This window comes from Asterias amurensis, chromosome 10 (assembly GCF_032118995.1).
Source record: "Asterias amurensis chromosome 10, ASM3211899v1".
Taxonomy (NCBI): Eukaryota; Metazoa; Echinodermata; class Asteroidea; order Forcipulatida; family Asteriidae; genus Asterias; species Asterias amurensis.
The window spans coordinates 7275327-7302229 of record NC_092657.1 but is presented as its reverse complement, the minus strand read 5'-3'; the positions used below and the strand labels follow the sequence as shown (position 1 = coordinate 7302229).

Genomic DNA, 26903 nt, shown 5'->3' with positions numbered 1-26903 from the left:
CACACATTGATTCCCTCATTAGATTAACTTTGTTTGTGTACAACGGCTGTGTGCACACTTGTTGAGTATTTTATAACATTATGCAGTTTGTAATGAACAACTTTTTCAAAGTAAATCTTCTACATTGTGAGGTACGTTCTGATAAAGATGTTTACAAACTAGGCACAGGGTTAAATGCACACTTAAAACCTTTAAAATAATATTTTATGAAAACTGCGAAAATCGAAAATGACTGCGAATTTACAGAGCACAAAATGTAGCAAACCACTTGCCCATATTAAACGCAACGATACTAATGTTGACGTCTTAAAAAGCGCACGTATCTACCAACAAGGTACTCACGTCACGATATACAAACTTTCCGAAAGATAGGTTATTGCAGTGATGAATTCTGAGACCCAATTATGTAGCACCTTCTAAGGGTTTACAGGGTGCTACGGCGCATACAGCAGCCACAGCCAGGAACACCGGGGGCTAATTTTCCCCCAATATTGCAATGATTTGGTAAAAGAGCAGGCCAATTTCATTATGACGCAATTTGACGGAAAGAGCCAATTTTGACGGAAAGAAAATTCGCCACCGGGGGCGAACCCCTTCTCTTTTCGATTTAAAGTGCACCGAGTTGTTTAACATTCGTTACACAACACATGGGAACAACGGCTTTACGTCCCATCCGAAGGACGAAGCAATGGTTTCATGGCTGGGGATTGGAACCCACACTTTGCTGATCAGGGCCCAATTTCATGGCTCTGCTTGCCGTAAGCACAGAATCGGCGCTTACGGAAGCAGGAATTTCTGTGCTTACGGCAAGCGTATTTCACGGGTTGTTAGCGGCGAATTTGGGCTTCTGCGCGTGCGTACTCAACGTTAATAGGCATTCTACGCTTACAAGGCTAGCGCAGAAATTCGGCGCTTGCACGTAAGCGGGGAATCGTGATTGTAAGCGCGGAATTCGGCGGTAAGCAGAGCCATGAAATTGAGCCCAGAAACCACCAGAGTTTGATGAGGATAACGCACACATTGCACAGATCAGAGTTCAATCTGTCGTACAATGATACGCCTCATTTCGCCTCATCAACAAGGGCGCTATTATTATGAGAGTGTAACGCCATACTGTTGATTTCAAATGGAGCGCGGAAACTCTCTGTAAAAGGTCTGGGCACGTTTTACACAATGTCCACAAAGTTACCTTAAACAGTTTGAAGATAATGATAGTAGAAAGCTTCCCTCAAAATGTTACTTGCTAATGTGTTGTGTTTTTTGAGAAATGAGTAAAACAATGTCACGAAAATTATTTTCGCCTCATTGTTCGCATGTAAAAGCGTATTTACATACCATAACTGGTTAAAACGTTTTTACATGCAAAATAATTTTAGTCTCACTGCCTGACAGACTGAGACGAAACATTTTTTTGTGAAAGTGTTTTACCCTTTTCTAAAAATAAATAAAATACAGCACCTCATCAAGTAATGTTAAGGGTAGCTTTCTACCATCGTTATTTTTAAAATGAGTAATTTTATTGTAAATAAATGGACACTATGTTTTGTGTTAAAAAATTTCCAAAATCATTTAAAACATGCAACCAATAACCTCAAAACGAATCATGTAGTAACCACAATTTTTTTTCGGCAGTATGCGCAGGAATCGTGCAACTAATGCAGTCTCAAATCGAGTCGTTACAGTACTGTTTGCATCAGTATTCCCTACGAACTGTAATGAAAAGAGTGACATTTGGAGAAACGTGAGACTTAAGTTACTATTAGAGATGAATTCAAGTACATGTCATAGTGCACTATAATCAAGTGTTTGAAAGGAATATAACATAATTGGTAAGGAAACCTACACGATCCAATGATGATGAAAGTAGAAAACATCCCAAAAAATATTTCTGTCTAAAATGTCATACTTGATGAGAAATAAATAAAACAAATTTCCCGTTTGAAGTTTATCGCTCAGCGTTTTTTTTTTTAATCGATGTCATGGCAACATGTGGAATCGGTTTTTCACTATTTTCTCTTGGTCCAGATGGCCGATCGACCCCAAACTTCTATTATGTTTGCCAGGTTATGTATTTGGTAATTTACATACAGTGCTTCACTGCCATCAATGTTGTTGTTGTTGCAAAAAAACTAACCTGAAACATGTTCTTCAGATTTGTGTTTTAGATTCACCTTTGGCTGGCTTATAAGTCCAGTAACGCCCCAAGCCCGATCATTAAACACTAAAGCCCAACCTACGTTCTGGGTCATTATTTATTTACCCAGATCATTGGGTGTTGACTCGTTCCTGGGTCGGTATGAATCGCGATATGTGTCAAATGGTCAAAATTAACCAGAATTCTGACCGTGTATAGTTTTGAGAGAGATTGACCAATCACACCTGCGATTGTGGGATTATTTATCTTCTAATCACAACGATTTTTGATAAGAACGCTTGGTGGCAGCAGACTTACCAGGTAAATCTCTTTGTTCTCAGAACTACGCCGTAAACAATCGACCTTATTGCAAATACTTGGTACGTGCGTTGTGTAGGCGTTAAAAGAATGAGGTGCAAGCTGGTCTAGCTAGCGATGGGTTCAATTTCATAGAGCTGCTGAGCACACAAATTTGCTAAGCATGAAATTTCTTCCTTGATAAAAACATTACCAACCAAATTTTCATTTTTTTTTTCTGTATTGCTTGTTAGTGATATTAAGCTGTTATTTGCTCATCCCGAAAACCACGTGGAAGTTTGGTTGGTAATCCTGTTTTTTATCAAGGCAAACATGTCATGCTCAAAAAAAGTTGTGCTCAGCAGCTCTATGAAATTGGGCCCTGTTAATCGCTAGCCTGACCATGTGCTTACTGCAGCAGAATTATTTTGCTTAGGTGCAAGCGTATTTCACAGGTTAGCGTTTACCATGAATATGATTGTGACGTCATTTAATTTCGTGCGGAAAACACCGGAAGGTTAGCATGCCTTTTCGTGTGCTCACGGTTAGAGTGCTATGAAATGGTAATCGCACAGTAAGCACAAAATCGGCCGCTAAGCAGCGTTAAGAAATTTGGCCTAGTCCTGTTTTTTATCAAGGCAAACATGTCATGCTCAAAAAAAGTTGTGCTCAGCAGCTCTATGAAATTGGGCCCTGTTAATCGCTAGCCTGACCATGTGCTTACTGCAGCAGAATTATTTTGCTTAGGTGCAAGCGTATTTCACAGGTTAGCGTTTACCATGAATATGATTGTGACGTCATTTAATTTCGTGCGGAAAACACCGGAAGGTTAGCATGCCTTTTCGTGTGCTCACGGTTAGAGTGCTATGAAATGGTAATCGCACAGTAAGCACAAAATCGGCCGCTAAGCAGCGTTAAGAAATTTGGCCTAGTATGCACATCATTCAACATTTAGCGTTTGCGCAATGGGTAATTTCCAAAAGGTCTATTGTTTTTTTTGTAATGTGCACAGTATGCTCAGAACTATACAGACAATGGACTTTTACCCGGTAAATGCTGCCACCTAGCGTTCCAAAGTCTCCCAATACTTGCCTCTGTTGGTACACCATATACATCAGTGACATATTTTGTCGGTTCAACTTCCAAGCCGTACTTCACATTGTATGCAGTAACCCATTGGTCAACATTACGGTTACCTCGGCCTTGTGTGATTAAAGCAGTAATGTATGAAACACTACCCAAATCAACTTGGATCCATGGCTGGGTGTCACTAGTTGACGGACCCCAAGCAGCACACTGTCCTGCAGATTAAACAGCACACGTTTTACCATTAATAGTAAGACTGCCATTTTATGTCGTGGCCCCTCAGCATCGCTATCATGGGCAGCGCACCATTACGATGCGTTAAACTAATTCTGTGACGTCAGTTCAAGTTGAAATAACTGCATTTTCTAATTGAAAGATAATACCACGTGCAAAACACAAGTAAAAACATGTTTCAATTTCCAAGTGTTTTTTCCCGTTTTAATTAATTTGCTTTTTGAATAGTACAAACATAATCGAAACTGATCAAAACATTGTACTCGATAATGTTGCAACCACAATATGCTTATCAATATATGCAGAATACAAGTGTGACCTAACATCGTTGAACAAAGTACACATTTTTTCGAAAGTATTTTAAGTCAGAGAATAGACTCATAAGTGTAGATTCGTAACTACAATACGCGCCTTAGCTTCGGCTCGTACATTCTATCCACGAATCTACATTTTCGTGTCTATTCTCCAATATCGACTCCTGCTCAATTGGTTTGTAGCATTAACACGCACACACGAATCTAAACAGTTTGTGTATGTAAACAAGTGGGTAGAAAACTTGTGCTGAGAAATAAATGTTGAAAGTCTAAACACTGTTTTTAGAAAGTGGTAAACGTTTACCTATAGTGTTTAACCGAGATCGTTGTGGTCCATGAGTGGGGATCATGTTTTCATAAGTAGATGATGCTGTAATTGCTGCATCTGGAATAACTTTATTTTCCATCCCAAGAGGTCCTTCGATTGAGCAAGCTGAATGAGAAACAAATATCACATTAATAAATAACTTGGACAGTTTCAAAACCCGATCACGTGGGGATGTATCGGATGATAAAGGACCAACTAAGGAACCTATAGCGAATAAATGGCCCCTAAACCAGCATTCATTGTGTACTAGTTTTCATGCGCTTTGCACCGTATCCATAGAGTTATACATAACTCTACGGCTGTATTGCAGGAACGCAAAGACTTTTTACGGCCTGGGGTCCGGGCCCGCCTAAGGGCCCGGGAAAATTTTACATTCTAGATGCTCTGTGGTGCAATCTTAGGCCAAGAGGCATAACGAATGGAACAGAACATAAAATCTTTAAAATGTGAGCAGCAGTAGAACCTTTTGGGTTAACAACATCTTCTTTAGGTGCGGATCTATGACACAAGTTTTAGAGGGCATCTCTGTCAAAGAGTGAGCACGCGAGAGTGTGAAACCTTTCCGGGCTCGCTTACTGACGCAGAACAATTTTGCATTTTAGATGCTTTGTGTATGGTGCAATCTTATTAGGCCACTTAGAGATCCAAGAGCAATTGAATATGGTGTCAAATGGAAAAGAGTTAATAACAGACTTGGGTTCGGAGCTACCTGGGTAAAACATGACCAATATCGCTCGAACTAGCCATAGAGGGCGCAGAACGGCAATGGCAGACAGACAAAGCGCGTTACCGTAAAGTAAACATACAGTAACTACAAGAGAACTAAAAAGTATGGAGATAATATTGAAGTCTTATATAGCGCACGTATCTACCAAACAAGGTACTCAAGGCGCTGAGTATATACAAACTTTCAGAAAGATAGGTTATTGCAGTGATGAATTCTGAGACCCAATTATTTAGCACCTTATAAGGGTTTACAAGGTGCTACGGCGCATTAAGCAGCCACAACCAGGAACACCGGGGCGAACCCCTTCTCTTTTCGATAAGTGCACTGTGTTCTTTTACATGCGTTACACAACACATGGGACCAACGGCTTTACGTCCCATCCGAAGGACGAAGCAATGGTTAAGTGTCTTGCTCAAGGACACAGTGTCACGGCTGGGGATTCGAACCCACACTCTGCTGATCAGAAACACCAGAGTTTGAATTCGGTGCTCTTAAACGCTCGGCCACGACACTTCCACGAACACCCCATAAAACAAAACAAAAAAACTTCGTCTTCTAAAACTATGTTTGTATGGGAGGAGAACATCTAACTAAACACGAATGACCCTTTTCGGTAGCATTCGATTTCGCTCGAAATATAATAGCTTGGTGGTTAAATTGGCTGCTCGTTTCCCGAAATTGACCGAACAAACCTATTACTTACCTGAGCGACATTTCTTCTTGAAAGTTGACAATGCCAGGTGTTGCATTGATCCGTGCCCATTGCTACTATCAGCAACATGTACACCACACATTGACATGTCACCATCGTTTATTATCAAAAACAACATCATTAGGCGAAGAGAAAGCCGGTATCTACTCCACCACTTCATGCTCTTTGATTTTAGTAAGTCTTATCCCAAGCTTAATTCACCTAATATTCATATAAGACAATGGATTTAGCCTTTCTTGTAAGTTTAATTGGTGAAATTGATATCAAGACCTTAGAGCAAGTTGGCGACTTGATAAATGATCAGGGCCAAATTCCATGAAGCCTTTAAACACAAAAACTTGCTAAGCACAGAAAAAGTATTGCTAAACACAAACAGGTAACCAGCCACAATTACATTAAGTTTGCATCGTAGTGACTGGTGCCCCGCTTAATTTTGCTCAGCAAAGAAATTTATGAAAATGGTCCCTGTTCACTAAAGCATGTCAAATAAAAGGAACCTGGTTGACTGATTAACCCATTAGGTCTAAGCTCTAAAAGCCTATTTTTATATACTTTATTCCTAATTGATGAGTCGGGTTGACTGCTGTTGTAGCTGTAGGTAGATATGTGCTGGAAAATTACAATGTGGTCATAAATAAAGTGTGAAAAACTTCCAGCAAAAAATAGTTAGTGACCTGACGTTTGGACCCTTTCTCACATTTGTATTGTGATGTCACAATACAAATTAATATGACGATACAGACAACTCATATAACGTTGAATCGTATGGCGCTTTGTGAAATCGAGCCCTTGTCTCTACTCGTTTGTGATGAAGAGAATGACCTTAAGGGACAAGCAACCCAACATATTCTGGGGCACAATGGTGTAGTTATTATTGCTGATATACAAGCAACCCAACATACTCTGGGGCACAATGATGTAGTCACCAGTACCTCGCCAGAGATTGCCACTTCGCTGGTTTTTCACTGATAATTTGTTTTATATGCATCCCTTGCATAGTAGCCATTTTTTCTTCAATATTCGCTACCCCAAGGCCACCTCGGGAAGTGGGGAGAAACATGGTGTTCCGGTTGACAAATTCGCCTTTGTGGCCCCAGATGAATCGAAAAATGATTTGGTTTATTTTCGTTATTTCTCTCATCGTGGGCGGGGTAACTTCAGCCAAGTACCATATTTTGGGCAAAATGTATGTGTTAGTGACCGTGACCCTTCCTTTCATGGTTAGATCCCGGCCACTCCAATCGTTGATTGATTGTTCGATTTTGGAAATTTTTCGGTCCCACATTTCTTTTCGGGAGTCTTTGTTTCCGAAATTAACCCCGATAATTTTGGCTGAGTTACCCCAGGCTATGTCAACTGGTCCATGCAACCTTCCACTCCACCTCCCAAGATAAAATCCTTGGGACTTTTGCTGGTTGAGCTTGGAGCCGGACGCTTTCTCATATCTCTCGATCAGTCTAAAGCTGTGGACAACGGAACGGTCGTTTGACAGGATAAGGGTAGTATCATCGGCATACATGGAAACTCTAGCTTCGGTCCCACCGGGTAATTTGATCCCCACGATAGATGGATCACCTCTCAGCGCGCAGCCTAGAGGTTCCAAGGCCAAAATGTACAGTAGGGGGAAAAGGGGGCAACCCTGTCTGACCCCGCGTGACAGTGAAAAGGGTTCCGAAATGTGACCATTGCAAATAACTGCACTGTCTATGTCTGTGTACAGGATTTCGACCCACTTTTGGAAATTTGGACCGAAGCCAAATTTTCCTAGTACTTGTCTGAGATACCCCCAGTTTACCCTGTCAAAAGCTTTTTCTTGATCGAGAGACACAAAGACCGCGCCCATATTCTTTTGCTCAACGTAATCTTGAACGTTTCGGAGCAAGTGTGCATTGTCTAGTATTGATCTACCCTCCACCGAACAGGTTTGATCCAAATGGATAACACTGTTCAGGACTGTGCGTAGTCTGGTGGCGAGGATCTTGGAGATGATTTTGTAGTCAACGTTTAACAACGAGATCAAGCGCCAGTTTTTAGGTCGTCACGGTTGCCCTTTTCTTTAAAAATCAGGGTGATTAACCCGTTCTTTTGAGTTTGGCTTAAATTACCATTTTCAAAGACCGTGTTGATTACGTCGCAAATATCTTGCCCAATCTCGTTGAAAAACGTTTTGTAAAAATCTGCGGGCAAACCATCTTGACCTGGGGATTTGCCCGCCTCCATACTAAACAATGCAGCCTGCACCTCAGGCAGTGTCACCGGCTCTTCTAGTGAATTTTGTTTCTCTGAGCTCAGTGACCTGTCAATTGACTCAAGAAATAAATCGATTTCTTTTTGTTCGACCGGGGCGGTCATAGTATTGACGGCATGTTTCAGTCATTACTACTGGGTCTTCTGTTACACTCCCGTCACGGCCATTGAGACTCTGCATGCGCTTGGAGTCGGGGTCTTTTGTGTTTGGGCACTGAATGTTTACTTTGCCTTTGATTTTGGTTGAAGGGCGATAGCTTTGGAATTTGCTACCGTCTTGTTTTTGGGTGTTAGCTTTGGAATTTGCTACCGTCTTGTTTTTGGGTGTTTTTCAAAAATTCTAGTCTCGCTGCTTTGAGTCTAGGGGCGCATGAAGAGTCACCATTATCTATTTTACTCTGTAATTGATCAATTTCTTTCAAGAGACACTTCCGTTCAAGATTACGCCTCCTGGAGGCGTTTACAGAAAAAGAAATAACCGCTCTTTTGAGGTTAGCTTTTCCCTTGTCCCACCACTCCGTAATTTTATCAAAATTCCGCTTTTGTTTTTTCCAAACAGCCCAAGTAGATTTAACCATATGTTGGAATTCTGCTTGGGGCAAGTAAGATGTATTGCATTTCCAATATCCTCTTCCGGTTTTTTGAATCACATTGGATATCTTGGTGGTTACCAAATCATGATCAGACAAAGGAAAAGCAGTTATTTCACTTTCTGAACCGATGGACAATTCACGGGACAAGAATATTTTGTCAATACGAGTGGCTTTTGAATTATCCGCACTGTGAAAGGTTTATCTTTTAACGCTGGGGTGTTTCGTCCTCCAGGTATCTACCAAATCATGACACTTTACAGTACGGAATAATTCTCTAGTTCCTCGTAAACCTTGGTGATTAGGAAATTGGTTTTTTGAATCAAGGCTCTGGTCAGAAATACGATTGCCCCGGGTGTGAAGTGGCAAATTGTTCTTTGAAAAAGCGCCGTCTTTCTGCGGGGTGGTTTGGTGCATAACAATTGATTATTCTGACCCGAGCCTTAGAACCAGGCAAAGTTGTTGTGATGGAAACTAATCTACCGCCATTGTCCCGTAACTGGTCCATCGGTTTCCAGGAGTACCGGTTTGAAAACAAAATGGCTACGCCACAACTAGAACTAGTCCCGAAAGACCAAAAACCTTTAGAGTTAAACTCTTTGGCCCAGCCTCTAGCTTCATAGAAGCCGGAGGCGTGGGTCTCCTGCAGCAGTAGAATGTCGGGTTTTCTACTGCCGCAGGAGGTGGAAATTTGAGCACGCTTAACCGGGTTTTTCAGCCCGTTTACATTTAAAGTACATATGTTTAAGCTACACATAATAAATGTAACAAAAATGCCAAAGTTGTGTGTGCCTGTGAATGAGTAAAGAAACCAGTTCATTATTCAATGTTCAATGTTCATAGGGTTTCCTTCTCCGTGATCTCTTTCGTCGTTGGCTTCTGAACTCCAGTTCCGGCGAAGGCTCTGGTTCTGGTGTCTGGGGTAATTGTGCGTCGTGGAATGACGACTCCGACTCGTCCGTGGTGAGGTGGCGTTTTGTTGATGTACTTACCACGGACATTTGTGATCCGTCGGAGTCGTCGCCGTCGTCGCCGTCGTCTGAAGGGTGGTCTGTTGATGTAGGCAGGCTTGAGTCACTTAGGTTGGGCTCTTGGTTGGGTGTAGTGTGTTCTAGTTTCGGTGGGGGTTTAGGTTTTGGCTGTAGTGTAGGTTTCGGTGGGAGTGAAGGTTTCTTTTGTTGTTCCTTTGATTTTGGCGTCAGTTTTTGTCCAGGGACGGTCGAGGGTCGTTGTCCGGGGGTTGCTGTGGATGGTGGTGCTGCGGTGGGTGGTGCTGCTGCGGTGGGTGGTGGTGCTCGCACCCCCGGTACCTCCGGCTGGTTGTTTGGTGGTTCTTCGGGGTTATCTGTCTTGCTGGGGCGTCCTTCGGGGGGAGGTGGAAAATCCATAGTAGCTCGTCTGTATGTTGTGGTCCGGTACCCGACCGGGCAATCCCGGGCGAGGTGTCCTATTTGGGTGCAAGTGTGGCATTTCCTCGGTACCCGACACTTGGCGCTCCCGTGGCCGTGCTGCTTGCAGTTAGTGCAGAATTCATTGGGACATTGAGCCCCCATGTGTCCTTGTTCATTACAAATACGGCAGGTCGGTGTTTGCCCGTTGTATGTGATTCTGATCGTCGTCTGTCCAGTTTTCAAGAAACTCGGTATTGATTTGGTCAGAATCATTGCATAATGTCTAATACCGTTCAGCCAGGTCTCGTGGGTTTTCCAGTGTCCCCGGCGGTGTGAGACTATCTTGCCATAGCCGGAAAGTATGGTCGACACCGGAGCATCCCCCATCTCCGTCGGGGCGTTGAACACATTTATGTACGTCGTTCGTTCTTGCGTTCTGCTAATCTGGGCAGGTTTGTCATCAACGGTTAGTGGGTGGCTCTGTAGTCTGTTTGCTGCGTCGGCTGATTTGAGGGTGATGCACCACTTCTTATCGTGTAGGTGTTGCAGGCTGGAAACCTCGTCTTCATTAACTATTCTATCCAGTTCTCGAAACATTGAGTCGGGTGTAGTTTTCTGGTACAGGCATATGTCGAGGCTCAAGGGCCTGTCCAGCGTCCGTGACGCTGCCATCTCTCCGAATTCCAGAAGATAGCTTTAAGTTGCAGAAAGCTCGATGTTAAAGGTAGTATTTCGAGCTTGAGAGTTAGAATGGTGTCCACAGTGTATTGTTATAACAATCCAATGACTTTTCAATGACACCCATACAGAAAGTGTACAGCCACAATGTTTTATACCATCAACATCTCCTCATTACTCGTTACCAAGTAAGGTAACATATTGGTTCGGACAGGTCGAGGGGTGACCGAGGGCGAACGTGAAAATAGTCACTATCAATTCGCAAATTTTGGGCGAATTCACCGCGAATTTCAAATATCCATATTCGCAAGAATATTCGCTCAAGTGTGAGAGTAGCATTACTGTGTGTATTCACACCGCACGACCCAACCGTATACACACTGTCGCATCGCTCAACGCACACTGTACGACTACTGTGCACAAGTCATCCGCACTCGTAACACTAGGCCGACGCATGCGGATAGTGTACGGGGGCATCGTGTCTCGCGATGTGGTACACACATATTACGCACAGTGCATATGGTAGGGTTTTTTTATACAGCGGCGGTCTTTTTTTGGAGTAGGAAAAAATGTTTGACTGCCTTGAGCAAGACTAGTAAACGCATAGTAAGTCCCTGGGTATTCTTTACAGAGGCTTTGAAAACCTTGTTCTTTGCAGCAACAGAAAACGCCTAATAAATCAGTGTACACAGTTTTTAAATGCAAGCAGTGGGCCTAATGGCATGACTTTTCTACCTAAGGTATTTCTTTTGGAACAAATTAATATAAATCGATCTCCGTGGGCAATCATTTTCAGATTCGAAAAGCTAGGAAAGTTCGCATGAGACTTCCCGCCGACATTTATTAAGGTTAAACTTTTTACCGCCCAGGGACTTGGCGTGAGTTAAGTTAATCGGCTATCGTTTGACCAAAACCCCTTTTTCCCGATACCGAAATAAAAACCATGCCATTAATAAAGCACTGATGCAACCCCCCACTGTTGTATAGAATTGCCATCCCCAAAAATAGTCCTGACTTTTATTTCCTTTTTTTATTCGATTTTAAAGGACAAAAATCCCTATTGAAAAGCGCTAGTACAGTGGCAATGCTAAACGATGCAGAAAAACAAATTGAAGGCCGGAGCGCATTAATATCCAAACCACGTGTGGCCCCATAACCCTCAACCTAAATGTAGACTGGCTCTCATAGCCTAAAGTTAAGTTCGCCGTTGTTCTGTTGTGAATTCAGTCACAATTTTAGCTTTTCGATTTATATAAAGTGCCCTTTCTATAACGAACAATGAAATCTATCATTAATATGTGTATTAACAAAATCGCATCTACAATATGGGTCATTGATGTGGTTCAACAAGAAGGCAGTGGACACTGCTGGTAATTACTCAAAATAACTACTGGCATACAAACTTACTTGGTGACAAGTTATGGCGAGCTGTTGATAGTACACATTGTGAGAAACGGCTCCCTTTGAAGTAACGTAGTTTTTCAAAAAAGAAGTAATTATCCACAACAATATTTGAATTTTAATTCTATACCTCAGAATTAGATCTTGAAGTCTCGAAATCAACCATCTGAAAGCACACAACTTCGTGTGACAAGGGTGTTTTTTCTTTCATTATTATCTCGCAACTTTGACGACCAATTGAATTCAAATTTTCACAGGTCTAATGTTTTATGCATATGTATACACCAAGTAAGAAGACTGGCCTTTGAAAATTACCAATAGTGTTCATCATGTAAGGATACATCTTGAACGAATTTTATTTTGTTTTTGTTGTGCTTTATTTGTCTACATTTTATATTTAAAACTGACGAAACAACGTTTAAAAACCTTTTCCAGAGATATCAGACCCCCAAAACCGCCACTACCAAGAAAATTAACAATTGAGATAAACAAAATTACCGAACAATTAACTAAGGAACTGTGACCGTATTAGAAAATAAACAAAGAAATAGCGCAATCAACCAAAAACAGGCAACTAAAAAAGAAAAAACAATCTAAAGGTAGCGGTGAAACAAGGCTTTAATAAGGATAAAACACATTGTTTTAAGAGTTCAGGATCGGAAGTAAAACTAAATGAATTATGAAAGAAACTTGATTGTACAATATGAATATCTTCTGCTTAGCAACTTTATGAGGTAAGTCTAAGATGATTATTACTGTTTTCATTCATTATCATTAATCGTAAGATGAGCAGGAACATTAAGCGAAATTTGCAAAACACCAATTGAAGCTCCAACATTAATTATTCTACCATTTTAAAAGTAGGTCAATCCACATGCTTCGATAACGGTAGGTTGAATAATGTTCTGTGAGTGTAAATGATGCTTGTCAGTTCCTCGTTGTCTTCAACAGTCCATCACATCAATTTAGTCCTCCGCTGTGGATAGACAAGTAAAACATTTCTAATTTTTTTCGACGAACAAAAACAACAATAATTGTTGATTTACTATTCGCAAAAGACACTTGTTGTACTCATAACACTTATGTAATTTTTGTGAATTTATCGAAACTAAGTATGAAATTGTTGTTACCATGAGGTACGCATCGGCCCCCGTCACAATACTCATTTGAACGGCATGAGCCACATCCACGTCCTGTGGAGGAAAAGTAGAAAAACACAACATAGGTCAGAGTTCTTTAAGATGAATGAGTAAATACGTGCGTACGTGTGCGTATTAATGACGTCACGGTATTTTTTATTTTTATTTTATATATTTTTTTATACAATAAAAGAATATAATAGATTGGTGTATTAGCCAATAATTAAAAACAGCGACAAGAATTTGAAGTATTGGACTCACATCAAAAACGAAATCCCCGTGAAGTTATAATTTAAAAAAACGTGCACCAAGATGTGAAACCCTTTTTTCTCTTGTCAACTCAACTTTTCAAAACTTTTATGGCATTCTAAATAATAAACATTGTGTAAATTAAATGATAATTGAATTCTTACTTTGTTCAGCAAAAGCTCCTTCTTGCGTTTGTGCTGAATAAAAGCACAAAAAGAAAACATAATCAAATGGCGTTACAATAGTTGTTGATTGTTTGTTTGTTTGTTGATTTATTCTTTGTTATTATTGTTTTTAGTTGTGTGTGGTTTGAATGCAAGGTGTACATTGATGCAGTAACCGGCCCCGTATGATTTAATTGACCTGTTAGCTATACAAATTTGTATTGAAAGATTATTCCAATTATGTCAAAGGACAAAATTGAGTAACGAAAATATTATCATTGCTTGTAAAATTCTGTTTTTAATTGAACTTTGTCAGGGCGGTTGGTGGCAGCAGACTGACAATGTATTCTATTGTTCTCAGAAATGTGCGCACGCTTATGGCAAGCCATATGCCCAATAATTCGATTAACAGTGTTTATCGTCGATAAACTAAGTTTATCGCCGATAAACACTGTTTATCGACCGATAAACAGTGCTTTTCGAGAAAAACTCTGTTTATCAATTGATAAACTTAGTTTATCTCGATAAACACTGTTTTTCCGCCGATAAACAGAGTTTATCGAGATAAACTTTGTTTATCAACTGATAAACACGAATTATTGGGCATCTGGCGTCGGCGTAAAACTGTGTTTATCAGTTGATAAACAGAGTTTTTCGATAAACAGTGTTTATCACTTGATAAACACTGTTTATCGAATTATTTGGCATCTGGCGTCGGCGTAAAACTGTGTTTGTCAGTCGATAAACAGAGTTTTTCGATAAACATTGTTTATCAAGTGATAAACACTGTTTATCGAGTAATTGGGCATCTGGCGTCGGCGTAAAACTGTGTTTTTCAGTTGATAAACACAGTTTTTCTCGATAAACAGTGTTTGTCAACCGATAAACACTGTTTATCGAATTATTGGGCATCTGCCGTCGGCGTAAAACTGTGTTTGTCAGTCGATAAACAGAGTTTTTCGATAAACAATGTTTATCAGTCGATAAACAGTGTTTATCGAAAAACTCTGTTTATCACCTCGAAAAACTGTGTGTATCGCTTTATCGCTTGGCCTATACAGGGTGTTTAAAAAAAAAGGTAATCCTACTTTGAAGGGTTTGTATGGCCAGACTAATATGTTTACCAGCAGAAAGTATGGCATCATCTTAAAGCTGAAACCTTGTGCTTTCCAATGATACATTTGGTTATAGGCACACGAACAGGCATGCTAACCTTCCGGTGCTTACCGCACGAAAATAGATGATGTCACAATGCAAATCCACGGTAAACAGGCAGTATGTCCGCCCAATTTTTCTGCTAACCTGTGAAATACGCTAAGGCTTAAGCAAATTTTTTTCTGCTACAGTAAGTACGCAAATTTACTTACCGTTAGGCAGCGCTATGAAATTGGGCTCTGGTATCTGCTGCCAACTAGCGTTCGAAAGACTCTAGTTGAATACATTTCAGTTTTGCGGGTCTGACTCGGGCCCAATTTCATGCCTCTGCTTACCACCGAATTCTGCGCTTACGAACACGATTCCCCGCTTACGTGCAAGCGCCTTGTAAGCGTAGAATACCTAGTAATGTGAAGTACGCACGCGCAGAAGCCAAAATTCGCCACTAACCCGTGAAATACGCTTGCCGTAAGCACAGAACTCCCTGCTTCCGTAAGCGCCGATTCTGTGCTTACGGTAAACAGAGCCATGAAATTGGGCCCGGTCATGACCCGGTTGCATGACGTCACAACAAAAAGTTTACTAAACAGCCATCATTTTGTTAACACAAATTTCACTTTCAAAACAGAGTTTTTGGTGGCATGTAATTTTTTGTTAGGAAAGACATAACCTTAGCTTGTAAAATAAGTAAATGTTGCAGTTTAATAATTATGATTTGATCTTTTCGTAAATCCACTAAGAGTTTCAGACGAAAACAAGCAAGTGAGATAGTTCAATGATGCATCAGTGTGAACGCTATAGGATTGTTGTCTTTGTTTCATGTTGTTGAGTTACATTGGTTTCTTTAGAATACTCACTGCGTTTATTCAACAGACTCTCAACATTACGGAGAAGCTCCCGAAGTGTCGGTTCATCTGAAGGTAGAAAAGATCAATGCAGAAGTAATTATTAGTGACCTGAGATGATGAATTGTAAAATGCAAACTAAATCAACACATTCATCATGAAGTGCTTTATGGTACTAAGGCGGCCTGGATACAAAACGATTGCAGTCAAGTCTACTCACCTAGAAACTAATTCATTGCATCGTTTTAGGAATCAAACATTACGTCTCAACCAATGTTTTACTCTGGAGAAAACTTTAATTAATTTAATTAAATCACAATTTGTTTTTATACCATGTGACAGAAATTATCGAAGTGTATCGATGAAATAATTGGACTGTAAAAGAAAATAAAGAATGAAAAAAGGTTCAAACTTACTCTTTTCTTCAAGTTTTCTTTCTTCCAGGGCCTCCTCAAAATGAACTAAAAACAACAAAAGATAAATCCAGAACAGATGTTGGTTTGATAGTGGTTGAATTCGTTATTCTTTAATGCAAAAACCACATACTCTAAAATCCCCCCCCCCCAAAAAAAAAAAAAAAAAAATAAATAAATAAATAAATAAATAAATAAAAAAATAAAATAAAATAAAATAAAAAAATAAAATAAAAAAATAAAATAAAAAATAAAAAATAAATCGAGAATTGTCCCGTATTCTGCATGGGACCGTGTGCTTTACAGGGTCTATGTACTTTTTGTAGGACAAAAAACACAATGTCCACAGATTGACACTAAACTTACACAGTTTGAAGATAATGATAGTACAAAGCTTCCCTGAAAATATTACGTGCTGATGTGTTGTAGTTTTTGGGAAATGAGTAAAACAATGTCATGAAAATAATTTTCGTCTCATGAGACCAAAATTATTTTTAGCATTTACAAACGTATTTTCATGACATTGTTTTACTCATTTCTCAAAAACTACAGCACCTCAGTAAGTAAGATTTGAAGGAGAGCTTTCCACTATCATTATCTTCAAACCCTGTCAGTTTAATGTAAATCTATGGACATTTTAAAAAAGTACCCAAATTCTTTAACTACTTCTGGGTCACTTTGACCCCGAATCTGAGTCAGAATAACACAGTTTTGTTCGCGTATTAATAACCGGTTATAAACAGTCCCAGCTGGTCTTTATTAATTAAACATCCCCATGTGACGCGCCATCCACCAATGGGAATAGCGAATGTGTATTGGGTTTTTATTAATAAACGTTTCCTATGTACCTCCAGTTTCGTTGTTAAAGTTGGTAAACAAAATTGTACATATTTTCTTTTTATAGTTTTGATCAATAGTAGCTGTGTCCACACAGATTGCCAGTTTTAACAATATCATCAGTTGAACACGTTTCTTCCCACTATTCTTGCCACTATTGATTAAAAAGAATGTAATGTACAAGAAGTAAAACTCACGATGTTGAGACCTCTTCAAGTCCAGAAGGCGCTCCAAAAGGGCGACCTCATCTGACAATGCAAACGAAAAGAAACAAACATTTTCTGTAGGTTTTCACGTTTTTTCTCTTCAAAATATTGGCGCAGCTTTTCGAAGGTTTTCCAGTTTTCCAAAATATTGGTTCAGGAAATTTGCTGCAGCTTATCGAAGGAATCAGATGCGCTTACACTCCGACAGATGCACGACCTTTAATTTTATTTATTAATTTATTCATTAATTTATTGATTTTGTTTTTATTGGGGGCAAATATATTCTAAAAACTCGGGGAGAATGACCGATATATGAGAAATAGATTGTGAAAACTGTTGTTTGTCTTGATTTAATGTTGTCAAAAGAAAGCAAATGTGAGAACTGAATACTGAACCGGGTCACGGGTCCCAACTCATCTGGGTCAAGCTGATCCGGACACTGGTTTTCACAAAATGAACCTTTAGTTCAAATTTTTAGTTACTAATCCAAGATTATTGTGACAACTTTTGTGTCACACTGGTCATGCCCTCTGTGTTCTGGGGGTCTTGGTTAAATCTGACCCAAAGTCTTGTAGAGTTTCTCAATACCCACTTCGCAAGTTCCTTTTGTCAATACAGTTTTTGGTGCCACAGTGCAATGGTAAGTTTGAGGTACAACCTCGAGATGACAGTTTCCTTATCCTTGCACTGCGAAACACTCTGGTGTTAAATTTGATTTTTTTGCTATGCCCTTAAAAGGAAATGTGAAACACTCTGGTGTTAAATTTGATTTTTTGCTATGCCCTTAAAAGGAAATGTGAAACACTCTGGTGTTAAATTTGATTTTTTGCTATGCCCTTAAAAGGAAATGTGAAACACTCTGGTGTTAAATTTGATTTTTTCTTTGCCCTTATAAGGAAATGTGACATGGTGTTAATCACTGCACAGCTTTGAATGCGTTTCTTTTCAAAAAGCAACACCAAAACAGGCATACCCTTTTCAAAAGAAACTAGTATTTAATGGAGTTTCAAAAGTCGTTAGTGTTAAAGGCACACCCATCCACGTCTTCTGTTGAAATCAATTAATTCAACGATTTGATTGTAATAAACACCGTCTAGTCTAGTTGTTCTCAGTTTGTAGGTAGCGACATCAATTAACATGTTTTGTAGTACACCACTCCTTCCTTCCTCTTCCTAACTCGAGATAGGATTAATTCTAGCGTTTCTTGAAATCGGCTGCAGCAATCTTAATGACAGAATATCAATTTGGATTTGATATCAAACAATGTATCAAGTTGTTCTAATTCATGCGATTCATGGAGAGAATAATACCGTGATTTAATGAAAGATGGAACGTTCCTCTCAATGTGAGCTTTTACGTGTTGGTAAATGTGACATGAAATCATTATTTCAAATCATAAACAAAACACAATGACACTCATCTGAGAATGATGTATTTGTATTTACCATCTTGGTATGCTGACACACAGCTGAACACAACAATCAACGCTATTAGTGTGTAGCCCTTCATTGTCTCTGTTTAATCGAAGAAGAAAAATGAGGTTATTTATCTAACAAAATTAGGTGAGTTAATATTCAATTTGAGGTTCTTTTTCTTCATCAAAGAATGTTGAAAGATTTCGAATCATACAAAAAAGTTTAATCACTTTTGCAGATATCATAGTGATTCAAAATGAATTGTATGATGTTATATACCAAATGGATAGTACATACACAAGTGATACGAAAGTGAATTGTAAACAAAACAGCAAAATCTATTAGTCCGGTTCCCCAGCCATGGACGATAATAAAGACATGACATTTAAAACGGATGTAAGACAGCAAATAAGGCCGTTATTATTCCCGTTTAATTCAAGAGATTAGCATAGAATACATTTTTAAAGTAAACTTAGAAAAGATTTCGAAATGGTTTGAAAGAGTCAACCTGTACATCATACACGTGGAAGTTGCATGCAGACAAGCAAAGGTAACCTTTCCATCTGTGTGCTGATTGGTCCGAGGTGACGTTTGTCAGCTGCATCCACACATCACCTCCAACCAACCAAAACACAGATATGGAAAGTATAATAAATAACTGTATCCAATGAAATCACTGGTTCTGTAAACCCAATACCAGTCATTATCAGTGTTGCTAAAACCAGGGGACCAGTCTCGGTAATGGCGAGCGACGATATCATAATTGTTCTATACAACCTAAACCTCTATGATTCAAGCAAGTCAGATGTAAAGAATTGTTGTATCGATTGAACTGTTATCGTGTCTATGGCAAGTCATGGAATCGGCTCTGCTATTATCTGGGCCCAATTTCATAGAGCTGCTTAAGCACAAAACTTTGCTTAAGCAAAAAAATCCTTGCTTAGTAAAGTCAGATTACCGGCCAAGACTACACTCAAATTGTTATTCTAAGTAAACAATAGCTAAATACACGTCATAACCAATGTATATGACATGACATTTTGGCCAGTAACATGTGTTAAATAAGCGAGCTATTTTCGTGCTTAAACAATTTTTTTGCTTAAGCAGCGCTATGAAATTGGGCCCAGGTCACACGCTACAGTTCGATGATTGATTTATCCTGTCATAATACAATAATTTTTACTGTGAACCTTTTTTTAACCCTGATTTAATGATCCGGAACATAAATACAAATGCATATCCAGACGAAGACATGACGTCACTGAAAACTAATTTCGATGAAGGGATGTGACAATTAAAGTATCCATATTTCCGAGTTGAATAATAAAAAAAGTCAATGTAAGATATTGTTGCACTATGTGAAGTCAAGTAATGTGTACAACAGATCTATAGAGCATGAACTTTAATGCAGACATGACTTTATACATTATACTGCCGTGGAGTAGATTGGAAAACTGGTTACCATTATTTAAATAACATTTCAGGTTCTCTATACCGATTAGTATCATATCTGGCCACTTTTTTTTTTTTTTTTTTACACATGTTTTTACCATGGTTTGTAACAACTAAATGTAAACCATAGAAACGGCTGAAATTTTCTTAATGGTTTCTTACTAAGCAATCAAAGTTTTCACATTCACATTCACGCATGCGTACAGACCCAGTTGGTTGGCAAACGCCATAGAGTTGTGCACTAAGCAGACGCGCAATCGTGTCTGCGTCACGCACCCAATAGCCGTGTACAAAACAGCGCGATGATCCCTCATTTTGCCAACCAAAACGTTAGTGCGCACGCGCTATGTGCAATTTACATATTTCATGGGAAGGGTCTATGGACCGTTCCGGCTTTTCACTAAGCTCCGCCTACCGCGAACGTGAGCAAGACTCGTGTGCTAACACTCCCAATGACATAGACCTCATCGCAATTACCAATGCGTAAGCGCAGACTGTTGAATGAGGTGCATTGTGGGATAGATATTAATCAAATTTTGCTACCAGCTAGACCACAATGCACCTAATTCCAAGCTTTACGCGCGCGCCCCAGTATTTGCGAAAAGGTCTATTCTGCACGATTCTGCCGCGCGTGCCAAATATACGCGCACACATGACCGAATTTGTCCGACCACAATCATTGCTGTGATTGGTCAAATGGGTGAACGCGCACAGTTTGATTGATAGGCCCAGTTGATGGCTGGATGATGGAAAGACCGCTGATTTCCGCTGATCGGTCCATTGATTTCATCGATGAATGGTTTATGATGAATTAAATGTGCACGGTTATAGGCCATGTTTTTAAAGGATTTCAGTACTTTTTCAAAATGTCCATAGATTTACATTAAACTTACAGGGTTTGAAGATAATGATAGTGGAAAGCTTCCCTTCAAATCTTACTTACTGAGGTGCTGTAGTTTTTGAGAAATTAGTAAAACAATGTCATGAAAATACGTTTGTAAATGATTAAAATAATTTTCGTCTCATGAGACGAAAATTATTTTCATGACATTGTTTTACTCATTTCCCAAAAACTACAGCACCTCAGCAACGTAGTATTTTCAGGGAAGCTTTCTACTATCATTATCTTTCTGCAGTACCTCAACCAACAACACTCCAGTATCAAGTTCACCATGGAGCAAGAACATTCCGGAAAGTTACCCTTTCTGGATGTTCTCATTACAAGAAACCAAGACGGCACCCTACATCACAGCATTTACCGGAAACCCACCCACACCGACCGTTACCTACATCAGCGGTCTTTCCATCATCCAGCCATCAAGTCGTCAGTCAACCGTGCGCTGGTTCAACGGGCTTATACCATTTGTGATCCGGATAGCCTCCAGCATGAGTTGCAGCACATCACCACTTCTCTACAGCGGAATGGATACAACGCCAAGCAAGTCAAGACTAGCAAGCCCGTCCCCCCGACCAAAGGGTCTCCTATACCCAAGGTCAAACACACACACCCACAGTTAGTTTACCATACCTAGGTCCCCCCTCTCATCGCCTCCAACGCATCTTCAAGGAAGCAGGTATCAAGGTGTATCACTCCGCCCCGAAGAAACTCCATGGCTCTCTCCAATCGCACAAGGACAAGAAGGACCCCTTCGCCCGTGCCGGAGTCTATCGCATTCCATGCGAATGTGGTAAGGTTTATGTCGGGGAAACCGGGCGTAACCTTCCCACTAGACTTAAGGAACACCGAGCACACGGTAGGAGGGGTGGGGGGGGACTTCGATAAATCCGCCATCGTCAAGCATTCCCACATCGCTGACCACCGAGTGAACTGGGATGCTGCTGAAATCATCGCTCCCATCCAGGCGTGGCACCCTAGACGCATTAGAGAGGCCATCGAGATCCACAAGCATGACACCGTACCCCAAGACATCGGCTTCCACATCAGCGACATCTGGCTCCCCCTTCTCCCGACCAATGGATCTTCTATATCCACGGTCACCCCCTAGGCCCCAACCATTAGACTGCTTTGGGTCATCTATACCCTCAGTCACCTAGGCCCCACACCCTCACTGTCCCCTGTGCTTGTTCCTACTGACACGGTTCAGTGAGCACACACCCCCCACACAACCCCCAAGGCTCCACAACAGGTTTCACCACGCATCATCGAGTTCACTTCCCGCCTACATTTCCCGCCTTCGTGCATCACCGCTGATCCACCGCCTAGTACTTAAGCAGCATGCAGCATCAGAGTCCAGCATTCTCCAGAAGACGATCAGAGCATACTGATCAACTCATTTAGAGATTGTTATTACATGATGTTACCGCAAACACTCCTATATATATTACATTATCTTCAAACCGTGTAAGTTTAGTGTATATCTGTGGACATTGTGTTGTTTTTTGTACTACAAAAGTTACATAGACCCTTTAAGATGCAAAGTTTAGGGTTTAATGTTTTGGATGTGCTTAATTTTTCATGGTTTATAAACCATGTTTCATGACTCTTCATTTTTTTCATGTTTGAATGATGATTCAATTTCAAAGGTCTAAAAACCATAATAATTCATAAGTGAATTGTATAATCAAAGTTTGTAAATCTAATCATTTAAAGGAACACGTTGCCTTGGATCGGTCGATTTGGTCTTTGAAAAGCGTTTGTAACCGTTTTTTATAAAATTCATATGGGTAGAAAGATGTTGTAAAAGTAGAATACAATGATCCACACAAACATGCCTCGAAATTGCGTGGTTTTCCTTTTACCTCGTCGACTAACACGTCGGCCATTTATGGGGGTCAAAATTTTGACTCCCATAAATGGCCGACCGTGTTAGTCCGCACAGTAGAAGGAAAACCACGCAATTTCGAGGCAAACTTGTGTGGATCATTGTATTCTACTTTTAAAACATCTTTCCAACCATATGCATTATATACAAAACGGTTACAAACGCTTTTGTTTTGACCAACTCGTCCAATCCAAGGCAACGTGTTCCTTTAAAGACTGTCGGTTTCCACATTTAAATTAAGATGACTTCCTACCTTTGTAATAACTTCTTCGCTTGAGTACTAAGATGACCGATTCAAACAGTATCGTCAGAGCTCTGTAGTTTCAGTTCTAGTACCGTGGAGAGCCACTCCTTCAACTGAGCTTCAGCTACTTCCAGGGTCTACTTTTTAGGCCCGTTTTTTTGGCTCAACAAAAGACGAATTTCAGACGACAATAAAGGGCTAAATGTAGGTGAGGTCATAATATTGTGCAGATTCTGTGTACAATATTTAGAGAATAAAAATCTAGGCACAAAGAAGCTATTCATGATTGTTATTCAAACTATTCTACAGAAACGTATTGCTGCCATATAAATAATGTTTTTCTCTCTCTTATGTAGACTTATCGTGTACGTACGTACGTACACGTTAAGTTATTGTGTACGTACACGATAAATCCAAACTTACCGCGTCCAAATTTATCGTGTAAGTGCAAACAAGTTTGGATATATCGTGTGCGTACACTATAACTAATAGTGTACGTACACACATGATAAGTTTGCGCTTATCGTGTACGTACACGATACGTACACGGTTAGAGAGAATGTTTTTTTCATGTGGCAGCAATACGCTTCCGTACTATTCACCTCTTTTGTTGTAGCAAAAAAACAATTTAAATAACGTCAATAACAATTTAAAGACAACCAACCGCTTTATTGACTAAGCAAACAAAAATGTCCTGGAAAAGGTAGGCTATGTTTTTTTAATAAAACAATTTATTGGTTTAATTTTTCTTACACTTCTTTGTAGCTCCCGTATTTTGCTCAACAAAAGACAAACTTTCAGACGAGATTAAATTGCTGAATGTAGGTGAGGTCATATTCAGATTTGTTGTACTCTATTTAGTGAATTTGTGAAAAGGCTGCCCCAGGCGAGGCTTGTTATTTACGGGTTGCAACTGGGCGCCACAATTGCTTGAAGCCAGACAAAACTAGCAAGTGAAGTTCTGTATTGTCAAAGGCACAAACAGACACAAATATAAGGCAATCAATCATGTTGCTCAATGTTGTTGATGCACAACAAAATCGCGTACGTGTTGGTATTTAATAAATCATAATTTTGCATCGGGTATAAGAATTATAATTTGGTTATTGACCATCACACTAATGTGTTTTAAGCATTGTATACCGAGTGCTTTCAAAAGGGCTGTGGAAAACAGGAAAATTACTCAGGTAGGATTCGAACTCGAGACCTTTAGATTGCTTAAGCATATGTCTTACCACTGGAGCACCAAGCAGGGGCTTCTGCACAGTTTTTATTAGGCCTATATGTCAAGTTTTCATCGGCTAATTATATCCGATACAAAGAATAGTGTCAACAAAATAACCTCTGCAATGTAGGAAATGGACTAAGTACCGATTTTAAGATCGATTTCAGGAGGAGGGGAGGGCGGGGCTTACTGAAACTGACTCGGAGGACTAACCACACACCATGGGATTCAGCCTGAGCATCAATTCTACCTCCGTGGCCGGAGTAAGTTTTTATCCGACCATTTTAGAATCCGTCAGTATTCCGAATCTTTATGATTTGTTTATTTTCTCAACGCAATTCCATTTGGCCTGTACTGAGATTTAGAACCCAGAGCGGTATAGTTTTAACAATGCCGCTTTGGGTTAATTACAATTAGGAACCAAACTGGGATACAGAAGAGACTGGGATAAAGAAGAGATTAATTTCGGGTGTTCTGTTGTTTGGTTCGTTAATAAGGAAAGTCAACGCGTAAGGAAGCCAGCACAGTGTGTTTATGCACCCTCAGTTACACCAGATCTAACACATTGACCCCAGCTGATCTAAACGTTAGCTGCTGTGTAGCTAGACTGGGGGACTGTCTTTACCCGCAAGGATAAACACATTTTTTTTTCAGAATCAGTGATTTCAATGGATACAATGATGTCATTGGAAAAACGTGCAGTGACATGAGCTTTCCAACCTCGGACCAATCAAAAAACAGATACCGTGGGTGCGTTCGTTTAGCTTCCCTGGGTCGACCCCGGTCTGCCCCCGGTGCGTTCGAATAGCTTTGACGTCATTGCAGGGACTCACCCGGGTCAGTCCCCAGTGCCCTGCTTGTGGAGTTGGTCACTAGGGGGTGACCCGATGTGCTTGACGTTACCACGAGAGGGCGAGTGTGATCGTTCGACTAGGTCTTGTCAGGGGCTCACCCGAGTGAGTACCGCGTGGTCGACCCAGGGAAGCTAATCGAACGCACCCATAGTAGAGGGTGCGTTCGTTAAAAACGTTTCTTGTAAACATTGATATAAACACAAAAACAAGAATAAAAAAAACCCAAAACAAAGCCTCTTATTTCAACTCTTTTTGTGTTTATTTTTCTTATTATTTTATTTATTTTTTACTCACAACGTCCACAACAACAGCACCTAAATGGAGGGATAGTTTGTTTTCGTTAATTAACAGTATAATACTTTAAAATAATACTACACATACATTTCTTGGTAAAAAAAGAATGATACAAAAACAAATATCGAATATGTAGTGATGTACATTATTATGTTGTAGACATTACGATTGGAATACAATAAAGTCACCCAAGCGTGTCAGTGGCTGGACTGTGCGAGCGGGCCAGCCACGAGGCAGTCTTGAGCCAGCTGCTAACCCTGTAAGACGTTTCGTCCTCTACACTTTTATCCAGCCTAGGTTCAGGGCCCAACCAATAGCCAAGTGTTATACTACATTGGCGACGAGGATAAATTTCCAGATTAAAGTATTCTACTAAATTGAGGTATTTTTAGGTTTAATTGAAAAGAGCCGAACCGTCACCTTTTACAGTTGACATTAAAATTAAAATAAAAATCAGCTTGTATCATTATTCAAGCTAATTTTGACGAGTTTTCGGAATTTGTCGAAATTTGTTTAATGTATTTATTAAATTTGCTCTTTTCAATTAATATATTGGTGGCATTTTCCACAAAAAATTTGTTGATTAACAGTGGGGACAGCTTTAGGACCCAGCTTTACTTTATGTGCACATTCTCGGTTCTGCTGAATTTGTCGTTGCCAAAATCTATATATCGACATCCTCGGTTCTGCTGAACTTGTCGATGCCAAAATTAAAACCAGCTTACAAGTAGAGCAAGTAATTCAGTTGCCCCCTAGACTTAAATATAATATTGTGCCGATATTAAGCTTAATTGTGTATGAATTTGTCCTATTTTTTGCCTGTTGCTTGTATTGCCTTGCGTGGTGCGTTTTACGACAAAAAAAGGCGGAACGGCAACGTTCATTTTGGCTAAATACAAAATCTAACTACTGTTATCCTGGTCAAACTGCTGAGCGTCACTCCCAGCAGAAGGCATTAACAGTGGAAGCGAGTGACTACCGCAAATATTTATTTATTTGTCATAGTGTAACTGACTTTCAGCTCAGCCACGCTATACTTTAATTATTATCACAACTAATATAATTGAATATTTGAAAGCTGTTTTTGTCGCATAGCGAGGTACTTGAGCAGATTTTCCGAACTTACACTTATTTTTAGTGTTACGCCAAATAATTCAGCTTTCTACCAATCCGGTCAAACTGTTGAGCGTCACTTCAACAGGGGCGTTGGTAGAAAGATTCAAATCAGTGACTATCACAATTGTAGCGATACTAAAACAGCTTTCAGTGTTTAATTTGTATCGTAGATATGCCAGTAAACATAAATACTGCCCCGGTGAAAGAACTCACCGCCCTTCCTGGGATCGGTGTAAAATTTGCCCAGGCAATTGTAGCAGTCAGGGACATCAAGGGCGTGGTCAAATTAGACGATTTTCATGAAACCCCCCAGTTGCAAACAAAATTAAATGAGTTGCTGGACAAGAACTTAATAACAATGGACACCCCCATA

The 26903-nt window shown here is 40.0% G+C and overlaps 2 protein-coding genes across 2 annotated transcripts; both read right to left on the bottom strand.

The window, feature by feature from the left end:
* Positions 1 to 1569: 1569 nt before the first annotated feature.
* LOC139943476 (lactadherin-like) lies at positions 1570 to 5920 on the bottom strand. Its single transcript, XM_071940287.1, has 4 exons — positions 5824 to 5920; positions 4370 to 4498; positions 3524 to 3732; positions 1570 to 1710 (listed from the first exon to the last, which is right to left on the bottom strand). The coding sequence occupies exons 1-4, from the start codon at positions 5918 to 5920 to the stop codon at positions 1570 to 1572; spliced, it is 576 nt and encodes a 191-aa protein (XP_071796388.1).
* Positions 5921 to 12516: 6596 nt separating this feature from the next.
* Positions 12517 to 23183, bottom strand: LOC139943157 (uncharacterized). Its single transcript, XM_071939979.1, has 8 exons — positions 23051 to 23183; positions 18593 to 18661; positions 17139 to 17189; positions 16108 to 16152; positions 15704 to 15760; positions 13692 to 13724; positions 13270 to 13332; positions 12517 to 13115 (listed from the first exon to the last, which is right to left on the bottom strand). Exons 2-8 carry the CDS (start codon positions 18654 to 18656, stop codon positions 13105 to 13107), a joined length of 324 nt encoding a protein of 107 aa, XP_071796080.1. The 5' UTR covers positions 18657 to 18661; positions 23051 to 23183; the 3' UTR covers positions 12517 to 13104.
* Between the last annotated feature and the right edge of the window lie 3720 nt (positions 23184 to 26903).

Excerpts from the sequence above, each read along its gene's own strand:
- LOC139943476 (XM_071940287.1), bottom strand. The coding sequence starts at position 5,920 with ATGTCAATGTGTGGTGTACATGTTGCTGATAGTAGCAATGGGCACGGA. Across the intron at positions 3,733-4,369 it reads ATCTCGGTTAAACACTATAG|GACAGTGTGCTGCTTGGGGT; the intron begins GTAAACGTTTAC and ends TTTAATCTGCAG. Across the intron at positions 1,711-3,523 it reads TATATGGTGTACCAACAGAG|TTCGTAGGGAATACTGATGC; the intron begins GCAAGTATTGGG and ends TTTTCATTACAG.
- LOC139943157 (XM_071939979.1), bottom strand. The coding sequence starts at position 18,656 with ATGAAGGGCTACACACTAATAGCGTTGATTGTTGTGTTCAGCTGTGTG. Across the intron at positions 15,761-16,107 it reads AAGAAAACTTGAAGAAAAGA|ATGAACCGACACTTCGGGAG; the intron begins GTAAGTTTGAAC and ends TTCTACCTTCAG. Across the intron at positions 13,725-15,703 it reads GAGTCTGTTGAATAAACGCA|CACAAACGCAAGAAGGAGCT; the intron begins GTGAGTATTCTA and ends GCTTTTATTCAG.